The sequence below is a fragment of the Maylandia zebra genome, linkage group LG18 (genome assembly GCF_041146795.1).
Source record: "Maylandia zebra isolate NMK-2024a linkage group LG18, Mzebra_GT3a, whole genome shotgun sequence".
In the NCBI taxonomy this organism is placed as follows: Eukaryota; Metazoa; Chordata; class Actinopteri; order Cichliformes; family Cichlidae; genus Maylandia; species Maylandia zebra.
The window spans coordinates 33,604,644-33,627,133 of NC_135184.1; the positions used below are offsets into that span (position 1 = coordinate 33,604,644).

General features: G+C 41.8%; 1 protein-coding gene across 6 annotated transcripts in view; it reads left to right on the top strand.

Annotated features, from left to right (window-relative positions):
* dlgap1a (discs, large (Drosophila) homolog-associated protein 1a) overlaps positions 1-22,490 on the top strand; it is a 162,832-nt gene that overhangs the window by 119,371 nt on the left and 20,971 nt on the right. For all 6 annotated transcript variants that reach the window (XM_004565093.3, XM_004565092.3, XM_076876502.1 and 3 more), the window contains 5 exons: positions 17,669-17,793; positions 20,292-20,417; positions 20,563-20,721; positions 21,042-21,124; positions 22,034-22,079. In XM_004565093.3, coding sequence (XP_004565150.1) covers positions 17,669-17,793; positions 20,292-20,417; positions 20,563-20,721; positions 21,042-21,124; positions 22,034-22,079 — 539 coding nt within the window. The remainder of the gene's footprint in view (positions 1-17,668; positions 17,794-20,291; positions 20,418-20,562; positions 20,722-21,041; positions 21,125-22,033; positions 22,080-22,490) is intronic.

The following is a 22,490-nucleotide window of genomic DNA, read 5'->3' on the forward strand; positions in this document are numbered from 1 at the left end:
ATTATTTGTGCCACTCCAAAAAAAAAAATTCTGTCCACTATGAGATAAAGGAGAACAACAGCCTGATACCTGCAGGCCTGACAACAGGAGATGTATCACTACTGTAACACCTGTAACATTCAGCAGTCGCCTCATTGTTCTGACACAAAACAAAACTATTGACTACACTACACACTAACTACACAAGATTTGCGCTAAACGTCGCAAATCTCCCACATCTCAAAACACCGCCGTCACTCCTAAAACTTCCTCCCTTCCTAAACAACTACATGCCATGTTGCCATATCATTTTTTGATTGGTCGACATTGTACATTTTTCGACCAATAGGAAAGGCTGGGGTTTTTTTGGTTTTGTTTTTGCTCACAGGCGGAGCTTTTGAGCATTTTCCTCATAAAACAGTTTTTACCACTTCTTCCCGCAGTAAATATAAACAACTATAGTATTCAGGAAAAAAACAAACATTTTTATCATAACTCTGGTTTTACATGGTCTATCAACACAATTTAAAAACTGGTATAAAGTCCACAGTTTTTCCGTCAATTGTTCCGTCTGTCCTGCTCACATCTCCAATGGTTGTACACGTTGTCATTAACGTGGCTTCACTCCTCATCAGCCGCTTTGCTAGCTAAAACAGTGTCGACACATAAGGACGTTGTCATAGCCTGTCAACGACGTTGATTAGCAGCATTTATACGAGTGTGAATCGCATCATTGGCTAGACTATGGGATAAGGTGACATCATTCTAATCCCATACAGGAGCAGCCAGTCACTTACTGACTAACACTGCAAAACAGAATTGTTAAAGTATTAATTTTCATTTCAATTCGGGTGAGGTTTTTGGGTTTTTTTGTGCGCAACGCAGATTTTCTCTGCGCAGAGACCGTGCCAGCAGTGCACAATTGGTATCAGCTTAGAGGGAACATTGATACCAGGTTTAACAGACAAAGTGCAACACAGCGAACAGGTTTGACAAACAAAGTTGAAACGCGAGGCAGACGAGGACACTGCATGTTCACTTCTGAGCAGCAGTCCCCGTAGTGTGAAGGATCTTCAGCCTTTTATACCCACAGGTGCACACAAACAGCCAGTCATTTTCTCTTGGAGTGTCATGGGATCTCCAGGCAGCCAATCGTCCGCGTGGTCTGGCACACTTCATTCTGCATAAAAGAGGGCTGGCATGGGTCTCCCAGAAACCAATCACCCACGAGTCATAGCACACTTGGATTTGCATGAAAAAAAAAAGGCAGTCTCACTCCCTCCAAGGCCCAGGGCCATAACACTAGCCACAGCTTGTGACCATAGGTGAGGGTAGGGACGTAGATCAACCAAGATACTTAAACTCTTCCACTTGGAGCAGGAACTTGTCCCTGACCCCGAGTGGGCAATCCCCCTTATTCCGAGAGCCATGGCTTCATTCCCTCCGCTTCACAATCGGTTACAAAACTGTTCCAGTGCGAGCTTGAGGCCATCACCCGATGAAGCCAACAGAACCACATCATCTGTGAAAAGCAGAGAAAAGATTCTAAGGTCGCCCAAGTGAAAGCCTTTCACCACTTGGCTATGCCTACAAATTCTGTCCATAAAAATTACGAACAGAATCAGGGACAAAGGGCACCCCTGGCAGAGCCCATCACCCACCAGGAACAAGTCCGACTTATTGCCGGCTATGCGAATCAAGCTCTTGCAACGGTTGTATAACAAGTGAATGGCCCGTAGCAATGGGCCAAACACTCCATACTCCTGGAGCACCCCCACAGGACACTCCAAGGGACACAGTCAAAGTCCACAAACACATGTAGACTAACACACTAGGCAAACTCCCATGCACCCTCAAGTATCCCTGAGATGATAAAGAGCTGGTCCAGTGTTCCATGACCAGGACGAAAACCGCATTGTTCCTCCTGTACCTGAGGCCAACGGACGGACTCTCCTTTCCAGGATCCTGGCATTGACTTTCCCAGGGAGGCTCAGGAGTGTGATTTCCCTATAGTTGGAACACACCCTCCGGTCCCCTTTCTTAAAGATGGGAATCACCAAGAGGTACCTCCTGTGATCTCCACGCAACATTGTAGAGGCGTGTCAACCAGAACAGCCCTACAACATTCAGAGCCTTCAGGGCGGACCTCATCCACCGTAGGGGTCTGCCATCAAGGAGTTGTTTAACTCCCTCAGTGACCTCGCCCCAGCGGGTCATCTTCTTCGTTCCCAGACTCTGCTTCCTCCACGGATGACTTGCCAGTGGAATTAAGGAGGTCCTCAAAGTATTCCTTCCACTGCCCAACAATTTTCTCAGTCGAAGTCAGCAGTCCACCACCTCCACTATACACTATGCAGGTAGCGCACTTTCCCCTCCTGAGTCGCCTGACGGTTTGCCAGAATCTCTTCAAGGCGGTCCGAAATTCTTTTTCCATGGCCTCTCCAAACATCTCCACCACCCAAGTTTTTGCTTCAGCCACTGGCCGCACCTGTCGGTACCTAGCAGCTGCCTCCAAAGTCCCACAGGCTAACCAAGCCCGATAGGACTCCTTCTTCAGCTCACTTCTGGTGTTCACCATTTGGTTCGGGGGTTGCCACCATGACAGGCACCAACCATCTTGTGGCAATGCAGATGCTGAACATGGTCCATTCAGACTCAATGTCCCTAGCCTCCCTCGAAATGCTGTTGAAGCTCTGCCACAGGTGTGTGCTGAAGATCTTGCGGACCTGCGGCCCCTGCTAGGCGTTCCCTGCACACCCTCACTGTACTTTTAGGCGCGCCAGGTGTGTCCAGCATCCTCCCCCGCCACCTGATCCAACTCACCACCAGGTCATGATCAATTGACAGCTCAGCCCCTCTCTTTACCCAAGTGTCCAAAACATATGGTCTCAGGTCTGGTGATACGATTACAAAATCAATGATCGACCTGTGGCCTAGAGTGTCCTAGTGCCACATGCACTTATATTCAAACATGGTGTTCGTTATGGTCAAACTGTGGTTTGCACAGAAGTCCAATAACAAAACACAGCTCAGGTTCAGATCCCGGATGCCGTTCCTCCCAATCACGCCCCTCCAGGTCTCGCTGTTGTTGCCCACATGAGCACTGAAGTCTCCCAGTAGGACAACAGAGTCCTCAGGCGGAGCACCCTCCAGTACCCCACCCAGGGACTCGAAGAAGGCTGGGTACTCTGAACTGCCACTAAGCGCAGACGACAGTCAGGATCCGTTCCCCAACCCGGAGGTGTGCTGCCTCAGGCTCCTTCCTCACCAGAGAGGTGACATTCCATGTCCCAATTGCCAGTCTCTGTGGCTGGGGATCAGTCCGCCAGGACCACAATGCACCTGACCCCTACGTTGCCTCCTGTGGGTGGTGGGCCTGCAGAAAGATGGGCCCATGTCCCTTTTTCGGGCTGTGCCTGGCCGGGCCCCATGGACTAAGGCCCCCCCACCAGATGCTCACCCTCGGGCACCCTCCCCGGGCTGGCTCCAGAGCGGGCTCTGGTAACCCTTTCCCGGGCAGGGTAAACTTTTCCCTCGATCGTCTTCTCATAGGGGTCTTCTGAATCGCTCTTTGTCTGGTCCCTCACCCGGGATCAATTTGCCATGGGAGACCCTACCAGGGGGCAAAAAGGCCCAAGATAACATAACAATAAGAACCTGGGATCCTTGGGACGATCCTTGGGACAATCTTTGGGACGATCCTTGGGATGATAAGGTACCGATTAGCTACCTCATCGTGGGGGATAAGGTCCCATTGTCTCTTGTCTCTAAGGGGACTAAGAACTCCGTCTCTGTTTTTATAGACTTGTTACTCAATCTCATGCCTAACAAGGTCATAACAATCACCTTGAAAATTATCTAGTCCTGAGATGCAATAACCTCACTGGTTTCATTATCAGACTCAAAAATAAACTTAGAAAGTTGTAAAAACAAAAATTCATTGAATTATAATCACACTCAGAAACACAGTCACAATAAACATCCTGTTCAAAAACAAAAAAATCTGTCCAACACTGTCCAGCTCAGAAGTTAAACATTTCTGAGAAATTCTGTTTGACGTGAACATACAAGAGTCACACGCTGTACAGGTTGAATAGCAGTGGTGTTCACCTTAGAGTGTCCGTCAGAACCACAGGAATAAGGTTATTTCTTCTTTACTGTAATTTTTTAACACAACAGATAATGTTGTGTTAATGCAAGTAATGCAACCACAGGCTTACAGGTGTGTCATACAAAAACTTGTAGGTGTGGGAGTGGGTGTGTGTGTGGGCTGTAAACAAAACATATACAGAGTGCTGATTATAATAAACATTCAAGTCATGAATTATGCTTCATTAACTCTCTTCCAGTATAATCAGAAATATAAATGAAAATTCCTGTACAGTGGAGCCCCAAGTTATGAAATTTATTTGTTCCAAAGCGTCTTTCGTAAGTCAAAATTTTCGTAAGTCGACTGAGGCGATGCTGGCTGAAGACGAAGTTCTTGGTGGAGGAGGAGGTGGCGGAGGTGGCTGGAGGCTGAAGAAAGTATACATACGTACGTGTACATGTACATATTATTAAGGAATTTAATTCTAAACATTAAAACTAAAACTTACATTTACGTTAATTAATGTACGGGCATTTTCGTTACGCGGGCATTTTGCAGGGCAGAAATATTGCCGTTAAGTGCCTTCGTAACTTGAATTTTTCGTTAAATGGGGTCTTCGTATCATTTTTTTGTTATTTTATTTTATCATTTTTGTGCACAACTTTCCTAGTCTACTCACCAAACCAAACGGTGCCTTATATATTTTGTAAATACACCCAATACATCGCAGAACACCAAACTCATTTTAGCTTACAGCTTAGGAGTGTGTAACATAACAGCTAGCCTTAGCAGCATGAACTAGCCACATAGTGAACAGATTAATAAACACTCCACTTCTACACAAGCTGATAAATGACAAAAGGTTCAAGACTGTCCTTTCCAGGCAGGAATTAATGTGTACTCATAGTAAGTGACGCATACAACTTAAACCATGCCTAGACGTCCACTGTCGAGTCAGTTTGCAAGGTGCCTCTTGCTACGTGTTAGCTTACCCTCCATGCTCTGGATCATGTGCCCAATAGCTAGTTATGGCACATTTGAAGCTGCTTCAGAAACACTGTGTTGTGGCTTGGTTTGTCTGAACAGAGTCACGTGACCAGTGACGTCCAAATTTTCATTCGGCATGTCACTGCTTCAGTACCTGATTTAATGGTTTATAAGGAAGTAAATGTATAAGGAAGTTTATAAGGAAGTGAATCATTGGCAGGATTTGTGCAACACACACACACACACATAATACATGTTAAAAGGACCATATCAGCCTGATATCAGACAGAACTGTGACATGATATCAAACATGAGTTGTAAATAATTCAGCTCTATAAAGTGGGCAATTATAATGAAGCAGTTTATTTTAAGTTGTAGATTTAAGCTGCTCTTCATATTTTTGGCCATCAGATGTCCCCAAAAAGTACTGTGTTGAAAGCTTTATGTAATGAACCGTTTTTCAATACAAGCTTCAATGCTTCAGAAAGCTTCATTTGGCCATCACTACCAATACTGCAACTGCGCTCTCTTGAAAAACCTGAAGTAGGAAAACTACTGTATAACAACTGAAACGTGGAAGAACCATGGAAACAGAGCTACGTTAACAGATGTTAACAGACAAGCTGACGAAGAACAAATGACAGCTCACACCATAAATACACACAAGGGTGACAAGGAAAGAGGGAACACACGGAGAACAGAGCTGGAGTGAATAAACATAATGACCCAGGAGGAAGCAAAACTGAACACACTGAACACAGGACAAAATACTGTCAAAGTAAAACAGGAAACCCTGAGACATAGACCTAAGACACGTGGGTTTGACAGGGATGAGTGAGCAAGAGAGAGGGACACAGAGAGATACAAACGTGGATACAAGACACAGAGGGGCGAGAGACACACGTGTGACATGACAGACTATTACACTCAACCCATGGGCGAGAGAGAGAGAGACATGACGGGCTGGGGAGAACATACATGAACGCACAACACAGAAAGGGGAGACATGGAATGAAACATGGGAACGGGAGGTTTTAGGACTTCTTGATAACAATGAATTTCAAGCCCAGTCCAGCCTAGAAGAAATAAATGCATGAACTAGTTTTTCAGCGTTTAATAATTGGTTTAATAATTAAGATTGCCTTTAGTATGTTGCTGGTGGAGTGGGAGTTTTATGTGTAGCTGTATTCTAATCATTGCGAACATTCTCAAACTTCAGTGTTTTTCCTGTAGTACTGCTGTTTGCATTAAAAGTGTGTGTGCCCTGTGTTGGGGTCTCACAAGTGTAATTTCCACATTGTTTCATATTTTAGAGATATTGTGCAAATGGAAGAAAGCGGTCCTACATATTTGTTTAATATGCACATTGAAGGACATATCGTTAGCTTCATAGCATAATTGCCTAAGTCATTTGACTAAGTCAATGACTTAGGCACTTATGCTATGAAGCTAACGATATGTAACTCCGAAATGACAACACAGGCACAGCTTCTTCAAGACGGGTGCTTCGCTGCATTTATTGAACGCCGTGAAAACTACAAACATAAAACACAAAGGCTTTAAGCGCTTCAGTCTATCAAAAGTAACTCTTGTGTTTTAACAACAAAAAAAATTACCTAGTGGCCGCCTGCCACTTCAGAGGTCCTGGAACAATAACTTTACAGTCCTGTGCATTCTAATTGAAAACATTTTTATGTTTTCAATTAGAATGTACAGGATAATTAGAACACCATACATTACAAATTTTCACAGTATTACAATACAATTATATCAACTACCTTGAACAGCTGGTAGACTAACCAGGCTTTTGCAGATAGCTCGCTGAACTCCTTAGCATGATTATTAAACGTCGGCTCACAGCCTATATTATCACACCCCAAACCTCGCGATAATAGCGGTGTAACAAAAACTTGTTCTTTGTGACAAGATAAACATGTCGCTTGTACAAGAAGACGCACCTTTACAATATTGTCCACAGAAATGTACAAGCAAGAACATTTTAACTGCTGGAACTATCTATTAAACTTCTTTATACATAAGCCATCTCTGTGACACTTACAACATATCCTGGTCAAAAATTAAGATTCCTCACAGTGTTACTGGAGGGCAAAATAACACTATCCAAAGTAAACATCTGGTTAAATAACATATTTCTAAGATTATATTAGAAGTGGTTAATAAAAAGGATGGCTAAATTGATGTTTTGTACTAGTAAAAGAAAATTTTGTTACAAATGTTTTTGCTTTGTTTTGCTCTTAGCTATAAAAGAGCTTTTACAGTATTACCCATTTCCAGTACCAGAGGTAGGATTTTGTTTAGGGTATCCTTTAATTTGATTGCATTGCATTGTATTGATTGCATTGTATACTACTGTAGATTTTAATACCTCGCAAAACACCAGATCTGTCAATACAACATTCACTATGTATATTTTGAAGTGCAGAGGAGAAATAAATATCCACGTATTTTATCCCCTACTAGCCCTAATCTACATTTTCTTTTTTATATGCAACGTTGTTTGTTGTATCCCTAAACATGTAGAAGAAAGAAATCCAGATTATCCGAAGTCATGGATCAACCAAAAGAACTGGCTTCTAACAGCAAGAGGCTAAAGATAAGAAATAAGAGAGATAACTCTTTATTGTCATTGCACAGTCACACCTAGTACAATAGTGCAACGAAATTGGAAAACTGTCCTACGTTGGCACTACGTACAACACAAGTAACTTAATAAATAAAAAGAAATAAAATGAATGAGTGTATGAATAGAAAGAATGAGAGTATGCTTCTAAAAACAAACATCAGTGAACGTTTAGCATTCTGCTGATACATTGAAAACCATCTGATGAAGTGCCCTGACCCCATCTAAAAGCAACCCGAAAAATCTGTGCTGAAATACGCTATATCCAAACAGAAGTGGAAGAGCGGAGACAGGCTCATTGCTCTGAAAAGCTGACCCAACAAAGTCAGGGAAGAGGAGGGAGGCTTTTCTTTCTGTAAATTTACATGTTCCATTTTTGTAGTGATCAAACAAATAAGACTACACATACAAGTAGCAGAAACTAATTTCTTCTGCTTCTTGTATCTGGATTCAACCTTAGAAAGAGAATCAGGAGCTTGGTCATTTGGGAGGGGCTCAATCTTCAATGAAACCTGCAGCTTCAGAATCTGTGAGGTGTTGGCTTTCAGCACCCAATGGTGTGTCCATGTACATGCCATCAGGTAAATGGGGGGATCCGTGCTTTGTGTGTACTTCTTTGTGTGGAATCCGTTTATCTGCCCTCATTTACTGTTTTAGCTGTTTGGCGACTAAAATCCAGAAATCGATTTTTTAAACCCAGCCCTACTAGAGACTGTGCTGGCCATTCTATGTTTTCAAGCTTACCATCTTGTTCTTTTTTCCTGAGGTTGTTCTGGCATAGCTTGGACTTGTGTTTTGGGTCATTATCTTGGTGTAAGTTGAACCCCTGACCAACTGGTGCACACCAGAGGATACTGTATGGTGTTGCAGAATGCTGTGGTAGCTGTTTTGGTTCAGGGTGCCTCTCACTCTGTACAAGTCACCAACACTGGATCCAGTAAAACAGCCCCACACCATAACACTTCTTCCTCCATGTTTGACAGTTGATGCCATACAGTGTGAAACCTTCCTTTCGCCTACTCGACGGTGTACAAAGATCCTGCATGATGAACCAAAGATTTTAAACTTTGATTCATCAGTCCATAATACCTTCTTCCAGTCTTCAGTAGTCCAATAGCAGTGTTTCATGGCCCTGCCAAGCCTCTTTGTCTTATTCTGACATCTTACCAATGGCTTTCTTGCTGGAACTTGTTTTGTCAAACCTGCAGCTCGAAATTCCAAGTCAAGCTTTAACATGCAACAAGAAGAAAGAGGAGTGAGACAAAACATTTTGTCAAAACAGCCTGTTTCAGTTTAAGCGTTGTTTTCAATAAATTGCATGCTCAAAAAATCTTTTGTCTCACTCCCATTTCTTCTTGTTGCATGTTGAAGCTCTACGTGGAACCTTTTTAAGATCCAACCATGCAAAATATGATTTTTTGCCATTTTTCTAGTGGTCTTAAACTTTTGATCGGGACTGTATGATGGTCTGTCTTTCTTCCATTGTTAATTACCTTTTTTATGCCATTTTTGCAGTGTAATACTGCTTTACTGATGCTTACGGGGGTATGGTATCTATGTTTTTTCCAACACTGTTTTTATGCAGAAAGAGGAGGTTGTAAGTAATCTGGAAAAGTCGCTTTGTCTATCACTACGGCTGTCTTTCTCTTTGGCCTTTCCAAGCTTTGCCATGATCCTATCTTTCAGGTCAGTTCCTCTCGCACTCAACGATCATTCTTCCATTGCACTTGGGGCTTGGTACCCAATCTTGGGTGGGGACGATGGTGACGAGTCCCCCCTGACCTGCAGTCCTGGCTCACCATAGCATATGTGCTGTACCTCGTCAATCTCTAGTGAGAGCAGTTCTTTTTTCTGAATGTTGGAACCCTGAGCTACTACTTCAATCTGGATGCTGGGTATCAAAGATTCCATTGGTCCCTTATCCTAGTCATGTAACCCCTTCCACTGGGATTACTTGCGTAGTAGCATTCCAGCAGCACCCTATATTCATCTCTTGCCCACGTATGCCTTCCTGTTCTAGTAGCCCACTTCTCAGCCCATTTCGAGGTTAGCCAGGCGGCTAATTCTAATGACTGCCTGACAACTGAGGTCAGTGATGTCATCAGAGAGGGACCGGCGATCAGCATTGCAGAGCATGACGTTCAAGCAGCGCTCATGAGAGTGAGCACAAGGAAAGCGGCTGGGCCAGACGGCATCACTGTCTGCTGCGGTGCTGTGCTAACCAGCTAGCAGGTGTGTTCACTTCGATTGTCAACGAGTACCTGGCTAAGTCTGTGGTCCCCACATGCTTCAAGAGATCTACTATCATCCCTGTCCCCAAGAACAACAAGCCCTCATGCCTGAATGACTACCGGCCAGTTGCACTGACCTCGGTGGTTATGAAGGTGTTCGAGAGGCTGTTGAAGAAAACCATCTCCTCTTTCATCCCAGACACCACAGATCCCTTCCAGTTCGCCTACTGACCCAACAGATCCATGGAGGACGCCATCGCCCACGTCCTGCACACTACCCTCAGCCACGTGGACAAGAAACAGGGTAACTATGTGAGAATGCTGTTTGTTGATTACAGCTCAACACAATAGTGCCCGGTAGACTGTTCACAAAGCTGAGGGATCTAGGACTCAACAGCTGTCTGTGTGCATGGGTGTTGGACTTTCTCACTGGCAGAACTCAGGTGGTGAGGGTGGGTAGGTGCATCTCCAACAGCATCACCATCAGCACGGGAGCGCCACAGGGGTGTGTCCTCTCGCCAATGCTCTATTCCTTCTACACTTCAGACTGTGTGGCCACCCACGACTCCAAAACCATTGTGAAATTTGCTGACGACACATTGGTGTTGGGCGCCATCTCCAACAACAATGAGGTGGCCTACATGGATGAAGTGAAGAATCCAGCATCGTGGTGCCGGGACAACTACCTCCAGCTGAACGTCGGGAAGACCAAGGAGCTGGTGGTGGACTTCAGAAGTAGTCAGCACAGAGACTACAAGCCCATTGTAATTAATGGAGCTCCAGTGGAGAGTGTGCAGTCCTTCAAGTATCTCAGTGTCCACATCTCAGATCTGACATGGTCTGCCCACATTCAGGTCCAGACAAAAAAGGCTAGGCAGCGCCTGTACCACCTACGACAACTGAGGAAGTTCAGAGTCTCTCCAGTGATCCTCAGGACTTTCTATACAGGCGCTATGGAGAGCATCCTCACACAGAACATCACATCCTGGTATGGAAATAGCTGTGTCAAGGATACAGATTTTGAAGGACCCGTCCCATCCCAGCAACGAACTGTTCCAGCTTCTGAAATCAGGCAGAAGGTTCGACACCATCCGAACAAGAACAGAGAGGCTCAAGAGGAGTTTTTATCCTCAGGCCATTCGTGTGTTCAATCAGCCCCCCCATCATCCTTAAGTGACTGAGACAGGACTCATTACCACATTCTCATATCATCCTGAATCCTTCTGGCCTCGCTATAGCACAAGACACTTTAACACCCTCCTCACGCAATGTACACAAGCTGTAAATTTCCAGATTGTTTTATTTTGTTCTATTTCTATTTATATAATGTACATAACTTACCCACTTGCAGCACATAATGTCCTCCTTATATATACTCGTGTTGGTTCCTCAACACGTGACGTGGACCTTGTTAATCTGGGCAACGTCCAAGCGAGTATGGTTTCATTTTTCTGTCTCTCACTCATGTCCAAGGTAGGTTTGGTGAGCATGGAAGATCTGGCCTAGGGACCCTTACTGGATGCAGACGCTAGCTGGGAGTTGAACCCACGACCCACCCAAAAGGCTTGTAGTCTTACCACTGCGCTATCTATCAGTATTTGTTTGTTTGTTTTTTGTTCTTTTTTGTTTTTACACATAAGTAACATGGATAAAAGGAAGATAGGTACGAATTATACTGGACCAAATAGCTGTGAACCGGTCCATCTTTTACAGTAAAAAAGTTCCAGGGTCTTTTTGGCTTCAGGCTTGGAACATTGGTTTGTACTTATGTTTACAAGTCACCGAAATTGTGGCTTTCCTGTTGTGTTTAGAGTATTGCTGCTGATAATCATGTGGCTACCGGCGAAAATAATGCAGAAAATCGGTACGGTAAGCCAATTTCTGTCTTAGCGCATTTGCGCAGCTATGTGTTTTTGTGGTTGTGGCTCATTCACTGAACTTTGGTCAGAGCATGATGAAACTTGGTGTTTGGAGTCAGTAATAGCTCTGCATGATAACTAGCCTTTCTTTAGCCGGTTACATGAAGTTTGAAGAATTTCTTGTTTGGTTTTGTTTGTTTAGCGGACTTGTGCGCATTTACGCAACTGCTCGTTTAATCATGGCTTGTTTTCGCTGTGTTTGGTGGTTGTAGAAATAGTTTATATGAGATTTTGGCTGAGATTCAGAGGTCTCTGTGGATACCACACGTGGGACTTAAATTTCTCACCCCACATTATAACCGATTAAACTTGATCTCCTCCTTTTTGCCCCTGGTACCGGGGCGTGGGGCTTAAGTGGCTAACAGAGCCAACTGGATCCCCTAAATTGAGGTCAAAAGTTCAAATTTTCTTTTTTTTTTCCCTGAATGCTTGCAGCAAAGTTATAAGTCTTAAGGCAGAGAATTAAGTACACAAATAGTAGGCTAGTGTTGTTTTCTGAGCCCAAGACCAATATATCCAGACCCACAGGTCATCATCTATGTGTATTATGTCCTTCATTAGCCAGTTCTTTGACTTAGTGTTGCAGAATTCCCTCCTTTTGATCCAAGGATCAAATATTATTGTTAAATATTATTTTTGCACAATTTCTATGTGCTTTATATATCCAGGTTAAATTCTTACTGAGATAAAAGATGTATTTTTCAAGATCGACCACAGATTTCTAAGAGCAAATATTGTCGACTGTAGTGAAGTGCAGAAGATAGTGATAAGGGTTTCATTTCAATTCAGTGACCATGAGAACTTTTACCATGTGAACATGTAGTTGAAGATTTGACATTTTGGAGGATTTTAAATTTTTTTAAATTATAAATAAAATGTCTTCACAGTTAAACTTGTTCCTTTAAATTGGCTGCATTTTCCATCCAATCTACCAGTCTCCAACGGGAAATGTTAAGGTTATTTTGTCAGTAACATACAAGGATGTATAAAAGGACTACATTCCTTATACTACCTATAAACTACAAGGCATAATCTCAAGATTTTGCCTTCAGTTAATGACTGATCAACATGAAAAACTAACCAGAGAAAGGCAACAACTTAACTTGGTCATACTTTAAGCTTTTCCAATAATTTCAAAGAGAACACAGACTGAGGACAGTCGTATTGCTATAATCCTGACCACTGTTATTAAAGTTGCTATTTTAAGGTTGTTGCTCATGCTCACAGCACTCCAGCTGAGACCAGTATATTGGTGCTGTTAAAATTTATTCTGACATAAACCTGATTAGCATGCTGTGGACTAACAGTATGAAGCATCTGAGACTATCTGAAAAAAATATGTCAATAGAGTTGCCAATTTAACCAAGGCAAATTTCTGACATTTTGAAACTATTCCAAATTAAATGAAATCAAAAACAGATTAAATCAATGAATGAACCACACAAAATGAAATGAAGGCGTTTTTAACTCTATTCTTGGCAGTGATTGTTTCCATGCTTGACACTATTGCAACGCAACAAAGCAGCTGTTACAAATAGTTGAAATGACAAAAGGTTTTGATGAGTGACAGGGTGGGAGTCATAGAAAATTTCAAGGTTTTACGAGGCTTCATCTGGTCATCAAAAAACCCAAAGGGCACACAGCAAGAGGGAGAACACAACAAAAAGCAATAAAAAACGAAGAACATTTATACACACACAGGATAATCAGGGAATAGGCAACAGGCACGAACACAGCTGAAACTATCACAGATAATGAAACTGGGGAAAATGGAACTAAACCCAAAGCACACAGGACAAGAGATATAAGACAGGAAATAACTAACATTGAAATCGAGATTAAGACACACATGCTTGACACAAACAGACGTCAAGACTCAGTGAGAAGACAAATTAGAAGGAACCGAATGAAAATACAAAAGAAATAAACAAACCTATCAACTAAACCAAGAACAGAAGAAATGGCACAGAATAAATGGATCACAAGCAGAACAGAAGCCTACGATCTGAGCAAGAGCAAATGCCAACAACTGAGCAACATGTTATTGTGTGTGTATATGGATAACAGCAAACAGTGAAATACATTTCTTGCACACCTCAATGAATTTTTTTCACTCAAATTAAACTTTTTGCTCAAAATAATTCTCCAGTCCGAATGATATTCCGATGTCAGGGATATGCTGGTAGTGTGGATCAGTGAATCAATGTCTCAATCACTCTTGGCATACAGCTTGATGTCATCCATGTACAGGAGGTGGCTGAAAACTGCTCCATTGCGTAGTCAGTATCCATAGTCAGTCTTATTAATGATGTCACTGAGAGGGTTCAGGCTTATGCAGAACAGCAGTGGAGACAGAGCATCTCCTTGGTCGATCCCGCACTTAATGGTGACTTGTGCTATGGACTTGACGTTGGTTTCAAGTGTTGTACGCCACATCCCCATTGTATTCCTGATGAAGGCTCTTAGGGTCCTGTTGATCTTGTACAGTTCTAGGCATTCCAGGATCCAGGTGTGGGGCATTGAGTCATAGGCCTTCCTGTAGTCAATCCAGGCAGTGGCAGTGGTTGGCCGCTATGATGCCTGACAGGAGCTTCCATGCAGTCCTGAGGCAGGTTATTGGGCAGTTGTTGGATTGGACCAGTCCCTTCTGGGGATCCTTGGGAAACAGGACTGTCTGGCCTTCAGTCAGACATTCTGGGTGTCTCTTGTTGATTAAAAGCTGGTTCTTTTGTGCTGTCAGATGCTCATGGAGTGCAGTCAGCTTCTTTTACCAGCAGGTGTGAATCAGGGCCTGGTGCTGTCCAACTCTTCAAACTGGAGACCCTTTCTTGGATGTCTGCCACTGTGATAATTTCTGTTTAGGGAGGTTGCTGTGGTGTACTCTAGTCTCCTTCTCCATGGAGGGTACTGCTCCTTGTGGCGGTTTATCTTGTAGCCAAGCATCTCACTGATCACTGCTGCCGTGGTATAGATCAGCTGATTGGTTTTGGTGATGGTCACAGTAGGGATTGTCCATAGTGCTGCATTCACACATTCTAGTAGACCTTCAGAGGGTACTTCACATAGTCTTGGTAACCTGCTCCATATTGCCATCTTTGCAATCATCCTCTCTTTCAGGTCAGTTTCTCTCACACTCAATTCTCCTTCTTCCATCGTACTTGTCGCTTTGGTACCCAATCTCGGGTGGGGGTGATGATACCCCCCCCCCCCATCCTACCTCCCCCTTGCCATAGTATTTGTTTTGTACCTTGTCGATCTCCAGCTGTGATAGCAGTCCCTTCTTCTGAATTTTGGAACACTGAGCTAGTAGTTGTTTCGTCGTCAGACATGATACTGTGTATCAAAGATTCCACAGGTCCCCTGTCCTCTTCATGTAACCCCTTCCGCTGGTGTTACTTGTGTAGTGACATTCCGACAGTGCCCTGATTTTATCTCTTGCCCACCTATGCCTTCTTGTTCCAGTAGTCACAGTTAGAGCAGGGCGATATGACCAAAAATATTTGTCACGATATACATTTGAAAATTTGCGATAATGATATAACTGATGATATAATTGACACTAGACAAAATACTTTACAACTCCACAACTTTATTAGTGCAAAAAAAAAACCAACATCAATGTATTTTCACTTAAGGGAAGAGCAGCTTATTTCTTCTGCGCAACACTTTTGTACCAGGTCATCCTTTCTCCTCTCTCTCTGGATGTAACATCTTCTGAGATGACATCAGAAGATATCACGACTTATCATCCTCTTTCTTTCTGACTTTTCTACATACACAATTTAAAACAAACTTTAAAATGACTGTATAACATCTTCTTTTCCATGTTATTCTTAGCATGACTTTTCAGTAATTCCATCACATTTGAACTTTCAGTCACATGTGTATATCCTTCTGTTTTATTCAGTTTATGCAATCTTACTTCAGTTGCATGTATCATTACCTTATTTTCACATGAACATGAGAAAACACTCAGGTAACACACCAAAAGGTCTCTAAAGATGGGCACCGCCCTGAACTCTTAAATACGACCTGACCAAACTCAGACAAAGGAAATTCCACAGCACATCACGTAGCTCTATACCTCCCAGTTCAGCTCATCCTCAAACCCTTCCTCCAAAAGGGAAATTTACAACCACCCGTCACCTCCCTTACATGTGGCACCTGGATGTCTCTAACCTACATACAATGGCCCCACTGTGAAAGTGTAATCAGCACAAGGCCCACTTGTGATAACATCCTACATATCTATAACTTTGAGACAAAGTGATTTTACTATTACTAAAGTGATATTGTTCAAACATGTGATCAATGCATAGAGTATGGAAATCTGCCACTACAACACACACCCACACACATACAGACACACATACCTAGCCTCCATGGTCAGACTATCAGTAAGAGTAAGAATCATTTTATACATGATATTTTCTTATTTGTTCTATTGGTTAAACTTACAGCTGATTGTATTTTATCATTATATTTTTATTTCCAAGACCTATTCCACCAACTTACAAGTGTGAGATCTTATTGGGGTGGCTGTAGCTCAGGTGGTAGAGCAAGTCACCTACTAACCGGAAGTTGATTTGATCGTCTTCTACAGACAATCCAGTATGCATGCCAAATAGCCTTGGGCATGATACTAACCCCAAGTTGCTCACTGATGCATCCATTGGAGTATGAATCCATGCAAATGTTAGATAGAAAGCACTTGCATAGAAAAAAAGAGGCAAGTTGTGTAAAGCCCTTCGATTGCTCAAATAGAGTAGAAAATTCCTATATAAGAACCAGTCCATTTACCATCTACTGTGATGGAAGAGTCTGATAATTCTGGCTAAAATATACTAAGGCAATATTTTCTCAGTTATAACTAGAATAGGTATAACACAGTATGAAATGGTGTTCTATGTTCTAAAACCTAGTTTCAGTAGCTGGGGATTAGACTGTTGTGCCCCCACCCTAACTGCTCCCCTAGTGTGTGTCAAGCATAAATATCTACCACTGCATGTTTTTAAGGAAACGTTGTTCTTACATAAACTAACTTAAGATGACTGGTCATTTAATTATCCCTTGTGATTACATAATTATTGGTCAATTACATATTTTGGAGGCCTATTCACAATGCATATCTCCCTGCACACTATTTATATTTAATTAAAAACTAAACTGATAGCTCTAGATCAGTACCCTTGCGAAACTGTCTACCTGTCTGTTGTTTTGTCACCCAGCATTGAACCTGTGACATTAAATCCATTGTGTGGAACGTGTAATAAAGCAGAGGCTTATTTATACATCACTTAAACAAATCTGTTTCACACAGTTATAAGGACACATGTTCCTGTCCACAAGTCCACAACATGTCCTTAGGTTTTATATTCATCTACCCCAGCCACTTTCAGTTGGCTACACCGGCTTTGTTCTTTCATTTTTCTTTTAATTTTTACTTCCGAGTATATAGGATTATAGTTTTTCGTTGCATTATTGAACTTGCACCTTTCAGCATCATAAAAAATAGCTTTCACTTTTGTGAAAATGTGGCTTAATATTGTGTCATAGTTCTGATATATCCACATCCATTTTTAGAATTAAATAAATAAAAGATGTCCTTAAAGATGATGTAGGTTTTCTGGTATCGAAAATGTGATCAGTTATCTTCTGTGGGTATTGTATCTGGGTACAAATGTAAAAATACAACTTTGGTTGTAGGCATAGTTACCTCAAATCTTGTCATTCTGGTGCAGTATTTGTATATCAAACTAATTTATAACATATCCTGTCTCCTCATCTTCCCGTTTTCTTTTCTTCTTTCTTGTTCCTTTAGTTTCATCTTGCATCACCACTTACAAGAAAACTCCTCCTCCAGTGCCACCCAGAACTTCAACCTGCTCCACAGCCTCCAAGCCATACATCTCCATTACAGCCCAGAGCAGCACAGAGTCTGCACAGGTACTGCACAAAGAATTTGTCCATCATATTAATCTGCTCTTTGTGTGGTTACATCCTTATGTGTACCATGGAGGTGTCATTCATAGCAACATAAAGGAAGCATACGTACTTTCATTGTTTCCTGAGTAATAGTGCTTGCATTCACACTAGGTCTTGTGCAGTTTCGTCCATAATTTGGAATTTAGTAAAAAAAAGAAAAAACCTGCATTAACTGTTTTTATACGCAGTCCATCATTTTCAACACAATTTAAAACATAGGAATTAATTTTAATATTTGGATGAAAGTCCTTTCAGGTCATTGACTCCCTGAAGTCTAGATCCCATGGATATCATCATGTGCTGTATTTTTTTCCTTGAGATGCTCTGCCAGACCTTTGTGCAGTGACCTTCAGTTGTTGCTTGTTGTGGGTCTCGTCTGCCTTCAGTTTTGTCCTCTTTGGTTGAGATCAGATGACTGATTTGTCACTGAAGAATATTCTATTTCTTTGCTTTGAGGGTCATTATTAATTTCCACTGTGAAAAATCATCCAATCCGTTTTGTACCATTAGTCTAAATCTGACTATACCCCTGCTCAGCAGTCACATAATTCATCAATATACACTATTTATTCAGTTCCACTGGCAGACATACATCTTCATGTCATAACATTGCCTGGTTGACAGATGATGTTATCTTCTTTAGCTTATGACTTGAGGCGACTGTTGCTGTGAATTGACCCAGTAGAAATAGAACTGAATCAATGAGTTGTTCATGAGTTTCATCTGTCTAAAGATTTTATTTTTACAGAACTGCACTTTTAGATGTTTTCTGGATAATCTGGTCATCCTGGTTACAGAGTTGGGCAGTGCATTACTTGTTCCAGCAGACCATCTGACACCCCTGATTTATACATTCCTAAACTTTGTGGTATCTCTCTGATAGGTTTATTTTGTTTTTTCAGCCTAGTGATGGCCTCCTTTATGTGCATGAACCTCATGTTGAGAGTTCCTGCACATAAATGATTGCTATTGAGTGCAATCATTTCCAGAGCTCTTATCTTCTGAATTGGTTATAAACTAATGAGGGAGTAGGTCTCACTTGAACATGCTTGTCCAATTATTTTCGGGTATCTGAAAATAGGGGAATGTAGTTTCTAATCTGTTAATACAATACTTTTGGTAAATCCCCTGAGTTAAAGCTAAGGGTCTTGTTTAAAATTCACTGTGGTGATGCACAGAGGCACAAATACTAAGAACCTGTTCCCAATAACAGATAAATAATTTGATGATCGATGAACTTCATGTAATGAAGGAGGCCCTGCAGTCCAATCCCCAACAATCAAGGCTGGCTATTGGTACATGGAATGTCACCTCACTGGTGGGAAAGGAGCACGTGCTAGTGCATGAGGTTGAGCGATACCAGCTAGATATAGTCAGGTTTAGCTTAACACATGGGCTCTGAAACTAGTTTCCTGGACAAGGGCTGGACTCTGTTCCAGACTGGACTTGGCCTTTGTGGGTACATTGGGATGCTCTTGGGAGTATCCCCTCTGATGGTGACTCCCTTGTGCTACTGGGAGACTTCAACGCTCACATGGGCAACAACAGCGAGATGTGGAGTGGTGTGATTGAGAGAACTAATCTGAATCTTGGTGGTGTTTTATTACTGGTCTTTTGTGCAGTTTATCCATAACGAAGACCATGTTCGAACATAAGGATGTCCATAAGTGCATGGGGTACCAGGATTGGGGATGGGTATAAAAAATGGATTTTCCTGGTTCAAATCGATTTTAGTTTGAATAAAGCGATTTCAATTCATTAAATCCTGAATAATTTTTTAAATATAAATGTATTTTGCCAGAAACGCCAGAATCTCAGGCTAAAGCTTACAAAACTATTTCAACAACTGCCAAACAGCTAAAACAGCAAATGCGAGCAGGTAACGGATTCCACTAAAAAGATGTAAACACAGAGCACGGTCACCCCGTTCACCCAACGGCGTGTACACGGGCACGTCGGGTGCTAAAGGGCGACATCTCACAGATTTTGCAGGTTTTGTCACTCTCTGACCAAAATTCACTGGACCAGCACAAAAGAATATAAAAACTGCGCTTTTAAAAACTTTTGCCGTTTCGCTTCCACCACCAGCTTCTTGTACTTCAAGAACAGTTGACCATCTCAAATCTCTGTTTTCTGCATTATTCGCCTGCTTATTAAGCACCAGTCTACTGTTGTGTATGGTGCTGTTGGCTGCTGGTTTTTTCCCCCAAAATGACCTCCAACAAGAATGCCTAATTTCTGCTGTTCAATACCGAAGAAATTTAAACTTTTACAAATTCTACCAAATTGCAAAATGCTTAACTGTGTCTCTAATAAGACCTCTGTAACTTTACTCTGCTTCACTTCAGCAGCATCAGGTAATGTTCATCAGCTCATTCATGGTTTTATTCATGGATGGATGGATGAAGGTGTGTGATATAACTTGTCTTAAAATGACTGTGTATTCTAAAACTAACCAGGATGCCTACATGGAAGAAGAGGGACCTAGAGGTGACATGACCATCCAATCAGGGCTCAGTAACTCCACAGAAAGCATTGACAGCATGAAGGCCTTGACAGCTGCCATAGAGGCTGCTAATGCTCAGGTCAGTGCTTTAGTGCTTTAGTTTTTACTGTAAGCATCGTCGTAATAAACACCCACAAATATTTTCCAATTTCAGCTAGAATACACTGTATTTTTATTGTCTTACTGAATATTGTATTTACAGTGTTCTCAATATTCTTGCATAGGTCCACGGACCAGCCAGTCAGCATGTCAACAATAGCACCATGACAGTCAACACCACCATCCCCTCAATCCTGAGCAGGGGGCAAGTAGTTGAAGACCACCGGGATGATTATAGGAAAGATGCGTTCAGGAAGGGAAAATGTCTCTCCATAGGCATCCAGGTATACGTGAGATCACGGTCAACGAAACATTGAGCTTCAGTTACTTATAAATTATGTGGAGCTTGTTTATCTGTGTTTTCATTTCTGCTAAGAACCACATGTTACCCTGCTGGATAAAGAATATTTAACAAGCTTCACACAAAGTAGGGGTCTGTTTCACCTCTTTGTTACGATGACTATTACTATTTTTCTAAAAATTCTAGATCTGCTATTAATCTGTAATCTGTCTTGGGTCTCCTTTACATAAAGAAATGCATATTCATTTTTATGAAGCTTATTGTTGTGATTATTTTTAGTTTTGCTCTTTTTGCCTCCTCTAGGTTGACGGACCAGAGGATGTTCCGGATCCAGAGGACCCCTCCAAGTTCACCTCTGTAGGTGTGCAAGTGGAAGATGACAGAGGGTGAGACTTTTTTTGTTGGATTTAGCCTAATGTATCTAAACACAATAACACAATAGCCCTCTTTTCTACTTCTTTTGTCATTTATACATTTCTTTGAAGCTATTACTGGGAAGCACATTTCAAACAGTTGACTGTTTTAAATGTTCTCTTTTGTTTTCTCCAGCATGTTTTTTTCTGTGTGCTTTTCCTCTGAGAGTGCAAGCAAGGGAAGCAGTACTTACACAAGTTATTTCATTCATTCATCCTCTGTCTTTTGAGTCTGGAAGAATCCTTCATAATCCAGGTTTTCAGCATCCTAACATCCCATCTACTAGTGGACATGGGTTGTGTATTTGTAGCCATTTAATGTGCTAGTTTGATACCCCTTAAGACCATTTAAGCATGTGTTATCTGCTTCAGGGTCTCCAGGTTGGATGTGACCAAGATACAAACATTCAGCTGTATCTAAACAGTTTGGAAAAGCATAACTTTTTCTGTCATGATGGTGGAGAAAGACTGTTGATTTAGCAAAACTGACCGTGTCAAACTGTAAGCCAGCCCAGATTATGATGCATCTAATTTACAAGCAGCTACTTCATCCTTATTTTGCGCTACTTGCAACTTTTTTATTTCTTTTATTGGAGCACTGAACAGTTAAGCTCAGATGGCACTAATGCATTTAGAAAATCTTTTATAACCTCTGGTAGCATTCATTTTACACCTCTTCTCACAACTGACATCCTAGAGTCACAGGGAACCTCAAATCTCCAAACAAAAAAGTAGTAATTGTTAGATGGAAAAAGAATAGACTAGTGCAAATGTAAACTTACAACATTTTAAAGATGTGTATGTGAAGACGTATGTTCTCTGAAAGCAGAGGGCAGAAATTTTATTCTAGTATTTATTCTTTTTTCCCCCTCTGATGCTCAGGTATCGTCGGTTCCAGCGCTCCAATAGTGTGACAGCAGCTGTGCAGGTAAGTTTTGGTACCGACTGCACCCATACAAAATAATGCTTGCAGCTTCCTTGAGACACACTGGTCGCTTTGAGTTTAAAGCAGTGCTAAAGAAAAACCTGCACCAGAGCTGCAAGGTAAAAGAAATGCACTGGCTATATTTTAACAAAACACCCATATTTTAAAAACATGAGAAATACTATACTGAACCAGAACATGGTCCAAGAGTTGGCAGTTTGCTTGAGATCAATGATGCCTCTTAGCTTATGAGATATTTACATTTAAAAAGGCACATATGTCTTTTGTTTGTTTGTCACTATTTCTGTTATAATCAGAAAATATATATATTTACAGTTTAATTCGCATAGTATTCACTTGCAGCCAATTATGGAGCTTTATGAATGCTACATTTTTTGTGCTGGATTACCTACT